Here is a 17,725-nt window from a genome sequence, read left to right on the forward strand (position 1 = left end):
GATTCTTACAGTAGGCAGTTACACGATTATGTTCTGTTCTTAAGTAAAATTAACGCATTGCACCTACTCCAACCACTCGGATTGTATACTCCCTCTGTGTGTTCGCTAAGATCTCGTTGACGCGCCCGCAGCACTTTCGATTAATTGATACTAAAAATTAGAGAATTAGAAATTAAAGAATTAGAAATTAGAGAATAAAAAATTAAAGAATTAGAAATTAAAGAATTTAAAATGAGATAATTCGTTGATTAAATAGTCTCGAAAGACTCTGGAAACACAGCGAAATTATTATCCGTACTTCCAATTGCAAAGAATTAAATTAAAATTGATAATAAATCTCACGAGCTTCGATCGAATTTCTTTAATTAATTTTTGAAAGTAAAAATACCAATTGCTATCACAGAATTGAATTTCTCATTTTTGGAATTTCGTTTCGAGGATTTAAATGTAGAATAAACGGAGGACAATTGCAATTGGTTGTCAACGTTCATCGCGAGGGCTGCCGGGCACGTAAACATTACACGTTCCCACCGTCTATGTACACGCGTTCTCTCACTATCAATTATTGCTCGCGAATCTATCAGGCTTCACAGACTCTCTCGATTATTACGAATCGCCGCCGGAATCTGGCCCGGATCCCGACGGTGCGATCGCGCCCGTCGTTCCCTGTCCTCCCGTCGACAAGATGGCGCCGCGAGGCCGACGAAATGGCGCACGGCGGCCGGCCCGGTAAACTCGTTCGCGCGCGCACAGGGGCTTCGACCACCTCGGGAGAATCGTTCGAAAGATTGCACTTGCAGCTCGGGCACCAGCGAGAACCGAGTTCCGCTTGATCTCGCACTATTTACACGGCCGTCGATCACCGACCGGCCCCGCTTCTCGAGCGTCGAAAATGATCGGTTCGTAGCAACGATTGTTTACGGACGGAGACGATCGTCGGCGAGAGCGCCACGCTCGGTGTTCCTCGACCAGCTCGCGCTCTGTCAAAACGAGGCTCTTGATCGATATAGAACCACGTTATTTAGATAATAATTGATTGCACCGATTCTTGCTACGTCACTTCCGTCGGCTCGCAACGACGTCGAACGTCGAACTGCTTCGAGGACACGAGAACCGTTTCGCGACCCAAAACACACTCGGCGCCCTTACAAATCATACCCCAGCACTATCTCCCGCTGCCAAAAACCCGCAGCAAGACATCGACGATCGCGTTACCACTCGCGATCACGAAACTTCAGCGGACGATCCCGAGGGTGCCCGAGAAGAAGACGTCCCCCCGGAATGTCCCCACTGTGGCCGACCCACGGGTCGGGACACCCACGCACGATCAACTATGTACACATCACAATGATCAGTAGAGCGCGTTCAGCAGGCACTGCTCGTCGCTCCAGTCCAGCTGGCAAGGGTTCTCCGTCTCGTGAACTCAGCTGAGTTGATAGTACTCGGGGGCGAAGTCGTTGGCGAGATTCGTGAGGAAGTTGAAGTCGGACGAGCTGTTGCTGTTGTCGGCCGACGGCGGCGGCGCGGCGCCGTGGACAGGATCGCCGTAGAAGTTGCCGTAGTTGCCGTAAGATTCGGTGTTGCCCTCGGCCTGGCCGGTGCTGCCCGGCGGAGTGATGACAGCGGCGGTGGCGGCGGCGATGGCGGTGGCCGTGGTGGTCATCCCCGGCGCTGGGAACGGATCGGGGGAGGACACGTAGCTGTTCGGAATGTTGGACGCCTCGCCGCCTTGGTGGACGTGCAGCTGGCTGGTCTGCTCGTAGTAGGCGTTCGGATGACACTTGGTCCCCGGCCGGTAGTCGGCCGAGCTTGGGTGCATGGGGGGTTGGTGCGCCACGTAGCCCTCCGCCGTGTGCTGTTGCTGGTGCTGCTGTTGCTGCTGGATGTCGTTGTAGTAGTGCTGCCCGGTCTGCACGGTCACGGCCGCGTGGCCGTGGGAGGTCAGATTCTCGCCGGTCCCGTGATAATTGCCGCCGACCGGGTAGCCGTAGCTCCCCGAAGCCATGTAGTTCTCGGCGGTCTGATCGTGTTGGGGGTAGCCCTGGCTGGGCCCGTACGCGTTGCTGCCTTGCATGCCCCGGTGATAAGACGCGTGATAAGGCGGCCCGGCCTGGGGATACCCGTTGTACTCGCTCGCGGCGTTGCTGTACTGGCTCTGCTGCTGATGGAACTGCATCGAGCCAGCGTTGTACATCGTCCTCGAGGCGTTCCCGGTGGTTCCCCTCACGTGATGCGGCACCCTGGATCCCAGCACCTGGCTCTGTCGCGCGTACAGAGGGTGGACCTCGCCCGGGTACGAGATCCTTGGCTGCTGGTAGCTGTCGCGGGAGCAGTAGCTGCTCTGGGACTGCGTCTGCTGCGTCGCCGCTGGGACCGTTTGTCTGTTCGGCACGCCGTTTCGGTAGTCGACCGCGGTGGTCGACTGGTAGACGCTCTGCTGCTGGAAGTGGGTCTGCTGGGTGTTGGCGATGCTTCTGGCCCCGTGGGGAGACATGGTGCCCGCGTTCGTGGACCCGTGCATCATGGGCGGCGCCACCGAGCTGGTCGAGGACGGAGAGCTCCTTGGCCGCTGCATGTACGCCGCGTGGGTGGCTTGGATCCCCAGCGGACTGCCCTGCTGCAGCTGCACGGACACCGGGGTGCCGGGCGTAGATGACGGCGTCAGGCTTCGCGTCGAGTTCTGGCCGGGTAGCACCGGCGTGCTCACCGTGGAATCCGGCATCGCCAGCAGCACTCCGTTGCTGTTCACCGAGCAGAGCTCCTTGGTGTTCGCCGACGGCGACTTCTTGCTCACGGAGATCTGCTTCCCGGGGTTCGGGCTCTTGTGACCGCTCTCCACCTTCACCCTCACGTCGCTCGACAGCTTCTTCGGGGCCACGCTCGGCGACGTCACCTCGCTCCCATCCTGCGACCTCGAGTCGTCGTCCGCTATCATCTTCTCGAACGAGCTCGACACGCTGTTCGTGCTGCCCACGCTGCTCGCCCCGTTGCTGTTCGCGTTGAAGCCCGGGTTGCTGTTGTTGTTGTTGTTATTGTTGTTGTTGTTCGTCGCGCTCGGGGTGTTGTTGTTGTTGTTGCTGCCGCTGCTGCGACGGCCGGACGAGCTCAGCTCCGTCACGTCGCCGGACAACGTGCTGCCCACGTCGCTCACCCCGGATATATCACAGTTGTGGCAGCTCTTCTTCTCGTCGCTGTCCAACGACAGCAGCTTCTCGCCCTTCGACTTCTCCATGCCGTCGGACGTCGAGCCGTCCTTCTCGTCCCCGTCCTCCTTGCTCAGCGTCTGCCGTTTGTGCTTCATACGTCGGTTCTGGAACCACACCTTCACCTGCAACGCAAAGATTTTTCGCTTTTGCTTCACCCTGCTGACTATGCCCTGCAATCATCTTCGAACATTGACCGAAGTCGAAGTGGCCTAACTTTGCGAATTAACATCGCAGGGGCGAAACATATAGGCTCGTTTCTAAGGTGAAAGCCTCGTCTTTCGTAAATTATTATTTTCTTTTTCTTCAGGTATGATTTTATACGATAGTTGCTGCAATAGATATTAATTTTCCAATCTCGATTTTATTAACTAGATTAATTAAATCTTGCGGGAATTTTTGGTTAATTTTGCTATATTCGACGCTTTGATTAATCTCGTAATTTCTATTTCAAAATCCTTGCGATTTACGAAAGCTATTTCATGAAATTTAATCGAATAAATTTATAAAATGCCAAAAGATCTAATAGATAATTTCCTTCGAATTTTATTAAACTCAAACCGAGTATATTATTAATAAACCCAATCTCTCAGCGATACGACGGGAACGGATCAGAAGACGGTAGACCTCGCGTCGTTCTCACCTGCCTTTCCGTGAGATCCAGCGACGCGGCGATCTCTATTCTCCGCGGCCGGCACAGGTATTTGTTGAAGTGGAACTCCTTCTCCAATTCGAGGAGCTGCGTGTTCGTGTAGGCCGTCCGCAGCCTCCTCGGCAGACCATTCTCTGAAAAATGAGAGGTTATTCTTCTCTTTTTGTTCGGGATCCACCAACCCCATTTCGTGCCGGATTGCTTCGAATTCTTTCCTAAATAGAAAGTCGAAGAAGATGGACCTCTCCGCGTGGAATACCACGCGTTTAAAAATCTACGAGACTTGTCAGAAATAATATTCTTCTTACCTATTAACTAGCTAACTGTTAGGATAAATTATTCTCTAGATTTTCTTTCGTCAGTCTAGATGAAAGGGCTCATTCTTTAGTATGTAATTTGAGGTTAGATATTCGAGAGGGAGTGAGTAAAGATATAGTGATGCCAGGGTTGCGTATCTTTTTATCGAAGTTGCAAATTTATTATTTTATTTGTTCAGTAATAGAGTGGTAGGGTATATTTTTTAGTTTTATATATATTAGAGCGGAATGTATGTAAATGGAATTGTGTTTATTGGGATTATATTGGAATTATGGTATTACGGAATTATATTAGAATTATAGAATTAATTATATTGAAATTATATACATTATATTGGAATTATATACTTTATATTGGTATTATATATATTATATTAAAATCTATATTGAAATATTGTAATACAGATACCTCCTTCAATTTTACCATCATTCAAGTCTAGTTTTTTAAACCAACCATTTCTACTATTACTCACATCTTTAACACATAAACTAATCACCTCATCAAGATATTCTTCATACTCTAAAAAATTCTAGTTCACAAAGGGTCAATTCTTTGGCCCCCCGGGTCATTGATCCGAAGCAGCGGGACCTTGAACCTCGCGTCAACGAACCGATTAAGCCCTCGGTAGATAAAGATGTCGACACCCTGTCGCAAGATTCGTGCGACAGGAACACATTTCGCGGGGCGAAGGCGGTCCACGGTTTTTGCCCGATTACGCCAGCCGAACAGTCGTTTAATTAATGATCATTTAGGCGATTCGCGGGGAGCTAGGGACGCCCGCGCAACAATACAAGCGTGAAGAGCGAAAGGGCGAGATGGAGCGATAGAGAGAAGGAGCAAGATAGAGTAACAGAGAGGGAGAGAGAGAGAAAGAGCAAGATAGAGTAACAGAGAGAGAGAGAGAGAAAAAGCAAGATAGAGTATCAGAGAGAGAGAGAGAGAGAGAGAGAGAGAGCGATAGAGAGAAAGAGCAAGATAGAGTAACAGAGAGAGAGAGCGATAGTGAGAAAGAGAAAGATATAGTGATGGAGAGAAATAGCAAGATAGAGAGTGACAGAGAGAAAGAGAGAGGGATGGGGAGAGGATGAGGGAGAGGCCCCCTGCGTCGACAGAAGAGAACCCCCTGTCCCGGCGTTGTTCCGGCGGGCGGCCCGGTCTCCTTAGAAACTTTTGGCCAAGTTCCCAGCCGGCGGTATTCCGTGTCGATGCGAAACATCTCGTAATTATTATCTGGTAAGAAACTTGTCGCGAGATAACGAGGGAAGCGTCGAAAGAGGAAGGGGACCGGCGGGCGGGCCGGGGGATGAAAGTAAGAACACCACGGATATCTCTCGATGAGGAGCTACGGTGTAATCTGTGGCTCGGCGACGGTGTAAACAATCATTAATAGTCGCCCATAGTAATTACAGACCGGGGACCAGCGAGCCGTAATATTTCAATCAAAGTCTCGATACTTAAAATTCGACGGAAGTTCGTTTAAAATGCTGCCGGGAGGAAAAGGACGGTCTAGGGAGCCAATTAACTCTCGCGGCGGCTTTCATTTTTCTTCGAGACCGGATTCCGGTGACTCGGTGTTACCGCTCCTCGTTTCTACGGTTTTTATGGTAATATCTTTGTTCGACGATGAAAATTCGACAATGCTAAATACGATGGGTTAAAGGGACGGCTATGGTTAACATAGCGATCGCAGAAAAGAAGTAGTCGAGTTTGATTAGATGTGTTCGACGATACTGTGTTTGCTCTTTTAATCATTTTAATAAGTTCTGTACAATGTAAAAATATTGTTAAATTGTAAATGTATTTATAGCTTATTTAGTCTAATAATTTTAGGACGAAATGCTGCATTTTTATAGGCTACCTTTTTCAACTTTTGCACCTAAATGTCTTCTTTTAGAAGACGCAACAAAACTGTCGACAATTCTGACAGTTTCAAGATTGAACATTTCTAATTTATAAAATCTATATCACTGCAATCATACATAAAAATCTATGTCCACCACTGTAGTCATAATTAACAGTACATAATATAATATTTTATCCAAAGCTTCTATTCGGTGACCAAATAAACTAATCGAGTTACCCAAAAATCGTCGACGATCGTGGCGAATATATCAGCCATCAGGATTTACAATAATCACAATTACCAGCGTGACGCCTTGTTTTCCCGAACGATTAACAAAGAAAAGTGGGACTCGCGCGAGTGAACGTATCAATGTCGTTTCTCTGAAATCGTGAGAACGCGCCGGAGCGCCGGGGGATCCAAAGGCGAAGCTGGCGTCGATCGAGGTCGATTAACCGCGGGCGTCTATACGACGTTTCCTCTCGCAACCCTGGCCGTTTCCCTAAGCCGTTTAGTATGGTTTTCTTCCTCGGTCGTGCGCGGATGACAAAACGCGAGTAATCGCCGCGAGGGACGCGCGCGCCGCGCTCCATGAAAATTGAATCGCCTGCGCGACGACCGGTTCGCCTTGGACGTAATGCGTTTCCCGCGGTTTCGCCGATTGTTCAGGCGACGGGGATAATTGAATCGTTTGTTTCGCCGTGTGGCGGTTGCTTCGATTTTTCTTCGTTTATTGAGAATATTAGAAGGGACGGCGGGACGTTTCGAACGGTTATGTAAGTTATTTTTCTCGGTTTTCTTGACAGTAATTAATGAGACCGGACCCCGTAGTATGTTAATGCGAGCGCGGACGTTTCTTGCTCGCGTGTAACGCGAATAATATACACCGGTGCGAGCGAGCGAGCGAGCGCGTGGAAATTGCCGCGCGAACAATCGCGCCGGCTCGCCCGGTTCTACGGTAATCGGTGAAAAATCGCTGACTGCGTTGCATCGGATTCTTTCGTTTACTATCGATCCCGGACAGGTTGCTGCTATTGCCCGTTCTGCCGCACGACTGCCTCGGACTTTTTTACTATATGCCATCGATACCACTTTGTGTAACAATCGCGTTCATTCAGTGGCGTACAGAGGCTTCTTCGATGATTTAGTAAGATCTGTAATTGATGGTGCTGTTTCTATGGAGTATTGTGCTCTTTAAGGATTGTCAGGAGACTGGCTTTGTTTGACGTTGCCTTGTCAAGGATCTTTTGTTCTAAAAGTGTTGAAAGTATCGAGATGCATCGACAAGAAATGGTTGAATGAGATTTTTAATCCTAGAACGGAATTTTTAATTCTTAAAGGAAACTCTAACAGGATTCACAGGAAGACATATTTTTGGGGCAAAAATGCCATCTTATAAAACTTTTGCAATCATTTAAAAAAAGATCATTTGTTCTTGTCTCTTTCTTTAACCTTCTGTCTTACTATATGACATGTGCTCTTTGCCTGACCATAATAATTTCTTTAAGACAAAAGAACAGAATTGTATTCTAACATAAAGGAATGGAGCCGCATTCACAACTAATAGCTTGTTATTAAAAATCTCCGCCTCCGATTTTAATACAACGTAAAATACAACGAGTCATAATAAAAAAGTACATAAAGAGGTTTTAATCTCTGCCAAAATTATCCAACTCTTTTATTCGCCAATTTTCCAACGCACCCAATTATTCGATCAAAGTATCAATAACTCCAATTTGATCTCTGCTACAAGACAATATACAACGATTCATACTTAGCATCGCCAATTCAGCTGTCAAATTGATTCTCGATTCTCCCCCGCACGCTGCACTACTTTCCGGAGCTCGGACTAGCACAAAAGCGGATAGCCGTCGATCTCCCGAGGTCATCGTCGTCGTTACTCCAGCCCGGATTCATCCAAGGCCAAAGCGGACGAGCGAGCAAGCGAACGATCGTTCAGGCCGGTAACAATCCAATCGAACGCCGTCGAATTTTCCGGGCGATCGACCGGATCCCGGCTCGACATGACCGATCGTCGTCGTCGCCGTCACCTGGTCGAAGGCGCCTCCTCGAAACGGTTCGCCGTTTCCACGTGTTTTTTCCGTAGCCGGGCAACAACGCGTCGTCGTATCAGGCGGCGAGAGAAAAAAAAACTGCCGTACGGCGTGACGCTCCGCGGACGGGGAGGGAGGGTCGTTCGTTTTCGAGGAGGGCCGAGATGCTAAACTACCCCATGGCGTGCGAGTGGATCCGAGGGTGGCCGAGGGGTGGTTTCGAGTCGCCGGGGGGTCGAGGCGAGAGAGAAGCCAGAGGCGAGAGAGAAAATAGAGGCGAGAGAGAAAAGCCAGGCGCGAACGAAAGACGGAAACGGACCTGGATCGAAAAAAGAAGGACGAGCTCCGGAGGGCGATGGATAACAGTGAGAGAGGGAGGGGGTTGAAGGGGGGTTGAAGGAGGGGGCGAATCGACGAGGAAGACGACAGATAGAGGGTGCAGCGGGGGCTAAGTCTGCACGTGGAGTTTTCATAGAGTAGACGCGGGGGTGGAAGTATCGCGTGAGTGACACGGCCCTTATCGATATTTCTATCTGGGGATTTGCTGAGGGAATCCGTCAATACCTTCCTATCATAGCGTGCGCTATCGGGGGACAATCTCGCGCTTTATTTATGTAAAACCCGCTGTAAATGGCGGCCTGGACGAGCCCTGCGATTTCGATGGGGAATCTGGATTAGAAATGTTTGCATCGATGGCTAATGCGGATAACATCTATCCTCGTGAGATGTTAAAAGTCTGATACGTCTTTCTTTGTGTATTATTTGCAATAGAAATTTTATTCGTAGGATAGAGAGTAGTATAGAAATAGTATAGCAATAGAGTATAGTAATAGTATAGTAATAGAGTATAGTAATAGTATAGTAATAGTATAGTAATAGTATAGTAACAGAGTATAGTAATAGTATAGTAATAGAGTATAGTAATAGTATAGTAATAGAGTATAGTAATAGAGTATAGTAATAGTATAGTAATAGAGTATAATAATAGTATAGTAATAGAGTATAGTAATAGTATAGTAATAGAGTATAGTAATAGTATAGTAATAGAGCATAGTAATAGTATAGTAATAATAATAGTAGTATAGTAATAGAGAGCGGAGACTGCCAGAAAATTTCTAGATATAGAATTCTACTCCTAGGATCTAAACTATAAAAAATAATAGAAGGCGGACGATTTGAAAGCTGATATATTTTTCTCAACGTTGCTTAGGTTGCTGTAAAAATTCTTAAAAATTTCAGGGATCAAAGGGAGATGTTCTGGTAGTAAATATATTATTCGAGTTTGTTATAAAAATTCTGATAATAAGATATAAAGAGTGTAATGAGTTTCTGTGATTAGGGGGTGGTTTTTAAGCAGACGTAATTTTCTTTATATTTTCTAGTTTGCTATGGTAATTCTGCAAGTTTCAGGCAAGGAAATATAAATAGAAGCTGCTCAGTCTAAGTCCATGAAAATAAAATTAAAGTTAATATAAAGTCAGTAAAATTAAAGGAAATAAAATTAAAATTAATTAAATAAGAATCTTGCAATTTAACTTCAAAAAGGTAATATTGCCACTAATAATACAAAGCACAATTTCGTTTACAAGATGACACCCAAATGAATATAACGAGAAGAGAACTAAAAGATTCTCGAATTACAAAATTAATATGTCTCTTTTAATTATGCCTTCAAAGAACCATAGCCACCCTGTCTAAATCTGCTCCACTACTCCGCAAGATCACCGTACGTAGAACAACGTTAACCACCGACAAAGATGGACGATTATCAAGCAAATACATTCGTACTAGGATTTTCTAGTCCGCCGTGCAAAAATGGGAACGGGCGGCCACCCTCCGGCACCGAAAGGGGCGCCAGACCGTGCCGGCACGGGACCACAACCAATAGGCGTGGAATATCGGCATGATTGACAGGTCCGTCCAGCCAATCGGGAGACCGAAATGCTGATGAGGCCCGCGTCAATCACGCGATACTTCCATCCCCGCGCCTCTCCGCCACCCCCCTCGCGCTCGTGGAACCACCCTTGTCCCCTGAAAAGCCCACGCGCGCCGGATTTGCCGAGTTTCGAGCACGCCGGCCTTCCCTCGCGCGCCCCGCCTCGCGATTTCAATAATTATCCGGCCGTTTTCGTTGCAGCGGCGGACGGACCGTTCTCTATCGTTGGTTAACTTTCGGAAAATTTCTCGCCGGTTCGCAGAAAAAGCCGCGAATTCGACGCGCGAGTACCGCCGACGCCGACGCGACGCCGCGGCCGCTAATTCCATAGCCGGCCACCCGATGATTTATGGCCGGCCGCGCGGCGTTCCGTTATTGCGGCGACCAACCGGGGGGATACAGAAAACGTAAATGCCGAGTTACGACACGTTAATAGGCGGCGGGACCTTGACTTTTAAACGGGGCTAATTGGCGGAGCGCCGCGCGCGGCACGGATTTTTCGAACGATTCCAGGATACCGGCGTCAATGGATCGAGGAATGCCGGTGGTAGCCCTGTCTTCGCGATGATTACTTTTCCCGGGAATGACCGAAAATCTCGCGATGATTGGAGAATGATTTATCGCGGTGTATCGCTGTCGACGGCGGAATGTATCCGGCAATGTGTAGATATTCTTGTTGGAGATTGCGACTGGAGTAACACTCGAGGGGTAGTCGCTTTTGGCGATTATGGAGACGACGATGCTTTGGAGAAAAGAACGCTAATTTATTATTAACAGAAAATATACACTGTACGTTTCTTTAAACGCTAGATAAAAATTGAAATTTAATTTCAGTCATCTATGTTACAGCAGACATGTGTAGATGTCATTGCTGTATCATTTTCTTCAAATACAATAAACAGAACTTATTCGATTTAAATTATTCTTTACTAGAAAGAATATTTATATTATCCGTCAAGAACAATTTTAAATGCCTAAATATTTCTATCTAAAGAATAGAATTTCATCGTGGATTAAAACAGTATAATAACATTTTTACTAAATAAATTATGGCAAGGGGTTGAAGCAGAGGCAGTAGAAAGAATTTAATCAGAAATAATAAAGAAAGAAATATCTCCTATCTCTATTAATTATAAAAAATTTTTATCTTTCAATAAACATCCTCTACAACTATAAAATAAATAAAATCCAAAGTTAATATGCAACAGTGCTGCTTTCTGTGCAAGTACAACGTCAGCACATTTCACCACACTGTTCAAACACGAATTTTAATAAGGCAACGCAGTTCGCACTCGTCTTCAGGTGAAAACAGAGTGCCGCGGGTACGGTAATTAACGCGGAGCACCAAGTTTGGCACGGTAAATTATTAATCGGCCAAGTTAATTAACGCGACTTAATGGACGTTGCGACAGTGAAAGTGGCGATGCGAAAATTTTTTGAATTCTATTCTCGGCCGGTGCAGAAGTTCATAAAATTGCTCGCGAGAGAGCGAGAGAGCGAGAGAGAGAGAGAGAGAGAGAGAGATGAAAGGCGAGAAAGAAGGATAATGATGAAACGATAGACAAGTAATTCCCGATTTAAACTACCGAGGCGAAAGCCATTAACCTTTTGCACTCCGACTGCCTTTTTCAGGCACCAGAAATGAATGACGATCTATGCTAAGCGTGTGTAATGCGTTTTGTATACAACCGCGCGGAATGAAAAGGCATTCTAAATTGTCAGGACAAACAACGAAATATCTTCAGACATCGCTTAATTGTTTTCTTTCCTCGCGGTACCACCTCGGCAATTAACCAAACTTACGACCTTTTGTTTTCGCGTGTTTCGTTTCCATGCAAATCGTCCTAATTGCGGATTCAATTTTGAAGTACGAATGATTGTTTTACGATTTTAGGTGCATTGGACGAAAAACAGAGTTTTATTTTCTTAATTATGTTTCATGAAATCTTTGATGATTTGAAATTTGTATGAAGTTGAAAATTGAAGATGAAATTGTCTGCTTCAGTTGCAGGTGATAGAATGTACATGGATCTGATTTTATTCTTTTAATAATTCTAATTATTTTGAAAAATAGTAATAGCTGTACTTAATTCTGTTTTATGTACAGATTTATTTAACATTATTATTGTTTCTATATTTTATGATCAACGAGCACATGGTGGTAATAAACTACTTAAGTAATACTTAAAAGTATACTCTATTCTCTTTAATTTCGCCTTATCATTATCAACATTTAAATTCTATTTAAATTCCATTTAAATCCCAATTCCGTCTCAAAAAATGCTAGCGTTCAAATAAGCTCCAATCGCCACAGCTCAAAGCTAACATTGCAACAAGGGTTGCAGCAAAATTCAGTGAAACAATGTCGAAAGTCCGCGAAGACAAAGACGTGGCGAAACAAGTTCGCCGGTAATATTAACAAGATGTAAGAACGGGGAATGAAAATTCTATCGGTAACGAGCCTCCTCGGAAGTCGAAGGGAGGAAGGTGTCAGAGGGCCTTTCAACGAGCAAACAAACGAAGACACCGGTGCCGGTGTCCGCCAGCGTACCGAAATAGCGACAGGAATTGCTGCTTTGTAGCTGCCGGTTCTTTCATTCGGAACAGAAATACATCATCGCTCGATAGCCGCGAGCCTCTCATTCTTCCGACGAGCGGCCAACGGGGGATGACGAACTGTCAGCCTCCGTGAGACGGAATCAAGAGCGCGGAGTGACGGAGCCGTAACGCGTGCTGAGCTACGTGTCGCAGAAATAGAATTTGTTGCTCGGATAACGCGGCACGCCGCTTGTGACAACGGTTTCACTCGCCCGACCAACGAAAACGCCTAACAAAAATCGTTCTTCAAATTGGATACATTAGAATGTAGTTATTTCAACCCTTAACTGGTTTACCAGAGAACTGCAACATTGTTGTTATATTTTAATTGGCTGTGGGAGTTTAATTTTCTATAATATTGTTATTTGTACATTAGCTAAGGGTAAAATAAAGCTTATTAAAACTTATTATTAAATATTATTGCTAATATACCTCTTGTTATTATTTTACATATTAGCTATAGATAAATTAATATTGAAGGGTTGTCTGAATTAAATTTTGCTCCTTTTAATATGAGTTCATCAATACTCGAATATATCAATTAATCTAGTGAAAATTACGGTAAGAATTGAGGGTTAATTGCTTTGAAATTCAACCCTGAATCTTTCTGCACTTATGGCAAATTAATTAACTAAAATTATTTTTGTCTATAATGACCAGCAAATTTGCTTCACAATGAAACAATTCTCCGCGTTAAGTACAAAGTGCACAAGAATCAAGCGACGACCTTTCACCCTCGCGTTCCTATAAAAATATTCAGAATAGATGATAACCTATTACAAATTGAAGTTCGCAGCGAAGATTGAAGTAACTATAGTCTGGCAGGCTGTTTTTCCGTTTCGAAGGAGCAGATTATTTCGGAGCGAGCCAGAGCGGAGCGACGGCCGTCGGCTTCCCCGGCGGAATGAACTTTTGCTCGATGACTGACGAACCCATGGCGTTCGACTAACAAGACCACTGTTATTTTAATAATGTCGACGGGCGCGGCAACTTTTACCATTTTTTTCGCCGCTCTATTTTAAAACCTCTTTACACGCCGGCGGGAAGAAAAATTCCGCGTCGGCCAACAATGCTTCGCATTAAAAATATATCGGGTTAGATCGTGGATTAAAATCGCCGCGAAGAAATTTGCAATGTTATTCGACCAGAAAAGTTACTCTTACGAGCAAAAGTTAACTCTTTGGAGCACGGTAGGATTAAAAATGTCCCAACTTTCTAATGTACTGTAAGTCATGGTGGGACATTTTTAAATCATCCTCCGAATATCGCAATAACTGCGTTATGGCTGCGTTCTTATGCCAAATCTTACACCAACAAATTCAATTGAATTATTAATCTCTTATGCTTTCTTTTTTTACAAAGAATATACCAATTGTGTTTCATTTAAATAAAATTCCTGCGCCGCCCGGGTATATTTGTTCTCTGATAATCCTGCGTCTGAAAGAGTTAAACGGATTGAAACGTCCTCGCGATCGGCGAGGAAAAAACCGCGTTCGGAAACGGCGGCGCGGGGAGGGACATTAATCATCGATCAACGGGGCAGCTATCAATTCTAAAATGGTTTCTCTGATACGAGCCCGGGGCGCGGATCTCGCGCGCCATAATAGAAATCGTGCGCGCCGATACCGGCTACGAGGGGGGAAGGACTAAGTAGGATTAAATTAAAATTAAACCGCCGCGGGGTCGAATCTGCCTGCGCGGTGTTATTACTCGTAATGGTAATGGTCTAGTCGTCAGCCTGTAATCGCAGCTTATCGAAGCCGCGGCAATAGTGTACCCGGGGATTATCCTCCATTTTCTCCTTCCGTGTTCTCTTAATCGCGCGGCTAGTTGCGCAACACTTTCACCTAATAATTCAGGGAGAATGTCTTCCTACGGGTGTCAACGCTTTCCGTGTCCCCTGAAATCGACGGACGGCTCTCGCTCGATCAACTTTGCAACGAAATATCGTCGATTCCTCGTTCCGCGATCGAACGATTTTGCTTCGCGTTGCATCAACCTGCTGTGATTTACGTAATTTTAGATTTTCCACATTTCTGGATAAACGGGGGCTTTTGGAGAATTTGAGACAATTTTGGGAGATTTTTAATTTATTTACTGTTGATTGTAGATTTTTAGATAAATTGTTATTTGGTAGAAAGTTATGGAACAGTTTAATAGGGGATCAAAAGGCTCCTGCTTCACTTTGCTCGGTTTTTATTAAAATTAAGCGATTGGATAACTTTATGCATTGTTCAAATTTTTATACTAGACTTTTAACCCTTTGCACTCCGCGCCATCATGGATGTTACCTACCAGCGCTTACGAACATTTATATTATTATATAGTACACGTTATATATGTATATATGTACACACAATATTATTATAATAATATTCGATTTATATGAATTTGTGAACATCGAGAACTAGTTACAAATCGCCAATAAATTTTAACGTTCAGTCATATACTAGAATTACGATGTCCCCTGAGCACAACGGAGTGCAAAGGGTTAAGAGTCTCATTAAATGGAAAAATGACAGTCTATAGTTTGTTAAATATTAACTTAATTCGAGGGCCGTTTCACTGGTCCGATCTTTAAGTTTCTCTCCTTTACGTCGCGGCTGCAAACTTCCGGCGTTTCGAAAACTTATTTGGAGCACCTTTTCCATGGTGGTTGGGCGTTCGGCAGGTTTCCAAGGGACCGCAACCGCCCCAGAATCTCGAGAGCAGCTCGGGGCGATCGAAAGGTTATCGATTACCGTCCGGACAGGCCCTGCGACCGTTCTCTACCTGTTCCGAAACACGGAACCGTCTGTCCCCTCGTTTGTTTCGAGCTCTCGTCACTCATTTTTCATACGTTTACGCGGCGGGAACGGCACCGAAAAGAGGAGAGGATGCCGAAGGAGAAGAAGGAGAGCGCGAAAGCAGAGAGATGATCTCTCTCTCTCTCTCTCTTTCTCTCTCTTTCTCTCTCTTTCTTTCTTGTTCGCCGTCAGTCGATGGAAGCGGCTCTTTCCGTCCTTTGTTCTACCCTGCGCAAGTTTTCTTCCCGCGGGCCCGGACGCGGGGGAAACAAAAGACAAATTACAAAGACGGCCATCATGTGACCCTTCCCACCTGTCTGTGGGGGGAGAAACTGGCCCGCCACGAACCCCCGAGGAACAGCCGAGACCGAGAATTCCGTACGAAAGTCGCGCGGCCCGAAACTGATTTATCGTCGATCGAACTTCCCTTCGGATCATTATCGTCGATCTTTATGCAAAATCGTTATGCAACCGTTGACGTCTTTAATTAGCAAGTGACTTAACCCCCCTTGAGCCACGATTCTTTCTCGCAGGTGTATTAATTAACTGTTCCTTTGTTCGGAGCGGATCCGTGTAGAGAAAATTCGAAAATAATTCGTGTAAAATTATATTTTCTGTTTAAGAGATCATTCGTATAATTATCGTGGTCAAATATTTAATTGTACAAGCTATTATATGTTTTAATTTTTTAAGAATGATGTGTGAGGTTTTTTTATACTTCTGATTTAAGGGAGAACTGTTTCTAAAGACGTCATTAAGGAGAATTTATTTTTAATAATTATCTTGATAGAAGAAGACGATTTTTCTATTTTAAATGCATTGATTTAATTGCACTCGATATATTAATAATGTAGGATTTATAACAAGAGTTGTATTTATTTCAAGTTATAATCCACAGTGATATCTTAAATATTTAAACACTGAATTTGTTAACCTATCATAATTTCACGAAGGAAATTATCCTTTAATAAGAAAAAAATCTTATAACACAAAACTTGCTGTAATGTTAAAGTTTCAAGCCCCGCGTCCGTCGTCCATCATTCGCTTCTTTCCCAAGATGATTCCACACGATACACCCTGCAGAGAACAGTGGACAGGTTTCCTGGAAATTGTGCATATCAGAGCGCGTCCCTGGGAAACGTTACGGAATCGCGCGCACATAAATCTCGGGCAGATTTCAAGATCGAAGGTCCGAGAGGAGCGTACCAGCCGGCTAACATCAAAAAGACGGAACTGGATTCGTGGAAGCTATCAGAAAGATCAATCTCCGTAACACCTGTAGCAATGTTGCGCACCGGGAGTCCTACCTAATCGACGATCCGCTTTGTATCGCGACCGTGCGAATCGCCGCGAGACAAACGACAAGGGTAGCAAGCGAGGATGATAGCCTGACGGGCCGATCGGCGGCGACGTGAACTGTCCAGGAGAATGCAAAGCTGTCCTAATTAAAAAAAAAGCTGTCACAATTATTAAAATATAGGTGGACCATGAGACGTTTCATGGGTGGACCCATGGGTCAAATATTTCAACAGCGAAGAAGCTCTAATATATATAATATATATATATAACAACTTAGCTGCGTCGATATATTTAGAAGATTATATATTTTATCGATCACATTAGGTGTAGTAACTTTTTGTTAATTGTTCTAGAATTATCCTAAAACGTGTGAAATTTATGACAGTGTTACCATAAGCATTTTGACATAAATCGTAGAAGAAATATTTTGATTATAACATATAAAATTGGCATTTCCTTATGACGCGTACACACGTCTTACGCAGCTAACAGGTTAATATATATAATATATATAATATATATAATATAATATAAACAATTCAACAATGAAAGAATTATTCATCGACAGGGCGATTGGGTAATTTGTACGAAATCGCCTAAAGGGACGCGGGAGGGTGGGTCGGCGGGAAGAATCGTCGCGAACCCAGGCTGATTACAGATTTATGCCTCGAAACCGATCCGAGAGCGTAGGCGAGGGTCGCTGGGCCGGAACAGCCGGTCCTCGGCGTCCTCGGTTTTCGAGGGGGTGGTTGCGGCCCGCGCGAACTATAATCAATTAACGCGCCCCGGCGAAACAAGAACCGCGGCGGACCGCGGAATATTTCCTACCTTCCTGCTCCAGTTTCGCGCTGAACCCAATTGTTTCGCTCGATTGGCCCCGCCGGCAGCCCCGCGTGATACGGTGCTCGATGAGAAACTACCCCTGTTCCGCGCTTTTATCGAGCAGAAACGACGATGTCGATTGAAAGGGACGAAGAGAAATACGAATGGGGACGAAGTGGCTGAATGATCGTTGATTGCTGTGTTTTCCACGGTTGTT

General features: G+C 45.1%; 1 protein-coding gene across 1 annotated transcript in view; it reads right to left on the reverse strand.

The window, feature by feature from the left end:
• Nucleotides 1-1,423: 1,423 nt before the first annotated feature.
• LOC144476907 (uncharacterized) overlaps nucleotides 1,424-17,725 on the reverse strand; it is a 51,485-nt gene continuing 35,183 nt past the window's right edge. Inside the window, exons 2-3 of the mRNA XM_078194229.1 lie at nucleotides 3,847-3,989; nucleotides 1,424-3,328 (exon numbers count right to left, since the gene is read on the reverse strand). Coding sequence (XP_078050355.1) covers nucleotides 1,424-3,328; nucleotides 3,847-3,989 — 2,048 coding nt within the window. The remainder of the gene's footprint in view (nucleotides 3,329-3,846; nucleotides 3,990-17,725) is intronic.

The sequence above is a fragment of the Augochlora pura genome, chromosome 11, assembly GCF_028453695.1.
Source record: "Augochlora pura isolate Apur16 chromosome 11, APUR_v2.2.1, whole genome shotgun sequence".
In the NCBI taxonomy this organism is placed as follows: Eukaryota; Metazoa; Arthropoda; class Insecta; order Hymenoptera; family Halictidae; genus Augochlora; species Augochlora pura.